This window comes from Marmota monax, unplaced genomic scaffold (assembly GCF_021218885.2).
Source record: "Marmota monax isolate L192 unplaced genomic scaffold, Marmota_monax_Labrador192_F-V1.1 WCK01_AAM20220418_F8-fsc00008, whole genome shotgun sequence".
NCBI classification, from domain to species: domain Eukaryota; kingdom Metazoa; phylum Chordata; class Mammalia; order Rodentia; family Sciuridae; genus Marmota; species Marmota monax.
The window spans coordinates 7,159,433-7,163,971 of NW_026694432.1; the positions used below are offsets into that span (position 1 = coordinate 7,159,433).

The 4,539-nt window shown below is 39.0% G+C and overlaps 1 protein-coding gene across 1 annotated transcript; it reads right to left on the reverse strand.

Annotated features, from left to right (window-relative positions):
- Positions 1-3,328: 3,328 nt before the first annotated feature.
- Positions 3,329-4,276, reverse strand: LOC124075382 (olfactory receptor 2A12-like). Its single transcript, XM_046418911.1, has one exon. It carries the CDS (start codon positions 4,274-4,276, stop codon positions 3,329-3,331), a length of 948 nt encoding a protein of 315 aa, XP_046274867.1.
- Between the last annotated feature and the right edge of the window lie 263 nt (positions 4,277-4,539).

Here is a 4,539-nt window from a genome sequence, read left to right on the forward strand (position 1 = left end):
ACTTGATTAGATTGATTATTAACCAAGGTCGTATTTTAAAATGAGTATCTTAGGATTGGGCAGAGAACTACGGGGCGAATCTCTATAAGGGTTTCCTAGCAAAGCCAGCCTGATATCTGCCTTTCAGAATCCTGTCCTGCTCTATCACTTCCTGGCCAGGAGACCTTAGCAAAGTTAGGGACCTTGATTAAAGAGGAGTTCATCCAAATGTATAGGTACTGCCAGTAAAATATGATAATTTCTTGGTTTTTCCAACCCCCTTGTGGCAAATAATAGGGAATTTTGAAAGTCCGATTTGATCAATTTGCTGGGGATCAAATTCAGAGGCTTAGCATGCTAGGATGGTGGTCTGCGACCGAGCTACAGTACAGCCCTAAAAGTCAAATCTGGGATTCTTTATTGAAACTTCTGGACAGAAGTTAATTCTATGACATTAGAAATGGCTCAATACTGCCTGTCTCTAGATAAGCAAAGCAAATCAAAGAAGCCTCTATGGTTAACATTCTCACCATGCCAGTTTAAGCAATGAGGCCAAACAATGTGACCAGCATTTATTTGTCATCCAGAATAATCTTTGAAGATTATCTAAGGATAATAAAAGTAGGATATTGTCAGGAATAAAAGCACCTAAGACTTGCAAAAGGAGGAAAAGGATTACTTGGTGGCTTCTCAGTACAGTCTGGATGTTGTCTAGATATCCTTGGAGCACTGTCTGTCTTTACAGGCCTGGGTCCCTTTGACTTCTTATAGATGAGGGTATTTTATAACTCTGCAGTTTTTCTGTTAAATTTCAGAAAACTGAAAGCAATGCAAATGAACCCTGTCCACAGTGCTGCAGATGAGCCCTGCTCATAATAATGCAAATAGAATTTGTTCAGTTGAGCAATATAAATCTCTGTAAATCAAGTTCTGTTTTGATCCAGTGCTGACATCATACTGGTTCCTTCATGGTGATGAGCTCAGTGAAATCTTTGACATATGTTCACTTCATAACCATAAAGGAAAAGATGCGTACATTCATCTGTATTAAATGAAGAATCATATTCATCAAAAGTTATTTGTATTTTATTCTATTCTAGTCATCAAAAGAAAGTGAAAAGAATACTCTTCAGCAGCAAAAATAAATCAACATAGATAAATGTCCAGAAACCTCTTGTTGAGTAATTGTGATAAGTAATAGAATATGCAGTGAATAATTCAAAGTTTGGGGAAAAAGATAAATTATTTAATAATTTTATGTATATTTCTCCAAAAATATTGATAGAAAAAAATTTAACAATTGAAACCCCAAAACATGGACACTGGAATGTTAACAATGGTTGCCTCCAGGTTTAAGATAAAGGATGATTTTCTTCTTTTTGTCTGTTTTATAAAATTTTAAGAATAAACATGTATTTCTTTTGTAATAAAGAAAACAAGTAATAAGTTCATAGACAATAGTTTCAATGCATGTAATTGACAAAAAAAATCTATGTACAAATGCATAACAAACTACAAATCAATAAAAGACAAACAAAATTTATAGCATGTTATTCACTATAAGTGCTTTGCATGTATTATCTCATTTAATTCTTCTGACCACCTTCTAAGGCATGTACTATTTTCTTCCCACTTACAGATGAGGAAATTGAGATCCAGAGAGGTTGGGTAACTTGCCCATCACCACTGAGTTACTAAAGGATAGATATGGAATTTGACCTTGAAGTCTGATTCTTGAGTCTATCACACTATGCAATACAACTGACAATCTTATGGAAGATGTTAACCTAACTGGCAACCAGGGAGTAAATGAGACAAAGAGCAATGTGACCACTTTTCACCCATAAGAAGGGTAGAAACATTAGAATGTTGATTCAAACAATTTCAAGTGTCAGTGAAGGTGAGAGGTGTAGACTGGCATAACTACTTGGAAGAATAACTTAAAACTATCTTGTAAATTTGAGATTTCTTTGTTTCTACAATCTACAAAATTTACGCATAAATCTTAGAAAAATATTTATATATGGATGGGTTCCTAAAGACTTTTTTTTAGAGAGAGAGAGAGAGAGAGAGAGAGAGAGAGAGAGAATTTTAATATTTATTTTTTAGTTATTGGCGGACACAACATCTTTGTTTGTATGTGGTGCTGAGGATCGAACCCGGGCGAGCGCACTACCACTTGAGCCACATCCCCAGCCCTCCCAAAGACTTTTTTTGCAGAATTATTTAAGTAGTGAAAAAGTGGAAATAAATGAATATTGAATGAAAGGGAATTAGATAAATGAAATGTGGTGTATTCATATGCTTATTAAAGGGAATGAACTAGACCTATCATCATCAAATGAGTAGATATCACAAACATGATATTTAGTACTTTTAAGAGTCATACTGATATCAAATTACCATTTAAGAAATTTAAACACATACAAGAACAGCTTAAAAATAGATTGAATACACTTCAGTTTAAATACAGGAGTTGACTTCGGAGTCAGAAATAGTCAAAGGGTAGTTTAACTTTATTATTATTATCTAATCCTTTAAAAAAGAAGAAAGAAGGAAGGCTTGGACAATGACAAAACATTATCAAGTGTTTACTTTGGGTTGGAGAAAATAGAGTCTTTGTTATATTATTTTCCATTATCTTTCTCATTCTCTGTATGTGTATGTAGATATAGATATGCATGATACATATTTATTTTTCCATTAGAAATATATATATATATATAATATATATGTTTTTTCTTAAATAAAAGTGGGATTTAAAACATAAATTTTAAATTGACCAGGTAAGAGTCATTTTCATAAGCTGAGCCCAGATTACGCCAATTATTAGCTATATTTTTACATGGGTATGACTAAAATGATTCTAGTCCATATTTTATGGCATCTAGTGCAAAAAGCAATGTTAAATATTGTGTATAAGTTGCTTATCAAACAGTAACACAAGACTGTGTCTCTACATAGTCTTGCTTACTCTTTATGTCCTTTTCATCCCCAATTCCTTTATAACGAAGAAAAGTTTGTGTGCATGTTGAACATTTGGCTGTGATCATGTTGAGATGACATAAACTTCCAGAGGTAAGGAGAGAACAATAAAGTAATGGCCATGAACTTTAAGGACACAGTATTTATAAATAGATTCTTTGCCTTCAATACTTAGCTCATGGTGGTGGCAACTGTACGCTTTCCAACCAATGGGAGGGACCTTCCATTTAGGAGTGGCCACACCTTCTCCTAGTTGCTCACAGCTCTGGGAAGACAGGTTGGTTAGAATGGATGAGTTTTTAATATACCACATGAACTCCATCCAGTCTGCCAGTGACTAGGGATGACTCTGGAACATCCTGGGTCAATGAGCTGTCCTTCTATCTCCAAGTACTTTCAGAAAGGCCCCCTTCACATCCTTGTTCCTGAGGCTGTAGATGATTGGGTTGAGGAAGGCAGAGACGACATTGTAGAATAGGGCCAGCTTCTTGTCCCTCTCTGGGTCATACCAGGAGCCGGGCCTCATGTACATGATCATGGCTGGCCCATAGAACATGGTGACCACAGTGATGTGGGAAGCGCACGTGGAGAAGCACTTGAGCCTTCCCTGGGTTGAGCGGATTCTTAAGATGGAGGCGAAGATACGGACGTAGGATGCCAGGATGAGGGAGAGAGGTACCAAAAGTAGGATGAAACCCAAGATGAAGTCCAACCGGTCATTGAGGGATGCGTCTGCACAGGCCAACTTCAGGACAGCAGAGACCTCACAGAAGAAGTGGTTGATCTTGTAGGGGCCACAGTAGGGCAGGCGCATGGTGAAGACAGTGTAGATGAGAGCCCCAGTGACACTAATGGACCAACAGACTGTCACCATCTTGATACAGACGAGACGGCTCATGAGGAGGGAATAGTGAAGGGGGAAGCAAATGGCGACATACCTGTCATAGGCCATGATGGCATAGAGGACACACTCAGCAATGCCCAGGACCAAGAAGATGAACATCTGGGCCACACAAGCACCCCAGGATATGGTCCTCCTTGGACGTACCATATTAACTAACATCTGGGGCACAGTGGTGGTGACATAGCTCATGTCCACCAGAGAGAGGATACTGAGAAAGAAGTACATAGGTGTGTGGAGGCGTGAGTCTAGGTAGATCAGGGTAACAATGAGTCCATTGCCCAGGAGGGTGATGAGGTAGAGGAGCAGGAAGAAGATGAACAGGGCCGTTCTGACCTGTGACTCACTGGAGAAGCCCAGGAGGAGGAACTCGGACACTGAGCTGTGGTTTTCCTTGCCAAGGCGCTGCATGGCGATCTGCCTGTTAAGGAGAGATAAGCACGTCCCTGTTCTGTCCCTGGTGTTGGGGGAGCAGGGACAGGGAGGACAGAAGCTGAGCCACACATAGCAGCTTTCCTGGATTTGGTCAAACCTTGTTGAGTTGGATGAAATGGGGAGGGAAGCTAGAGCTGGTGGGGCGGCAACCTTAAGTTTCCAGGGAGCTAAAGCCACAGAGAAGGACTCACAGAGATGATAAAAGACAAGCTGGGAGAACAAACAGAATTTTACTACTG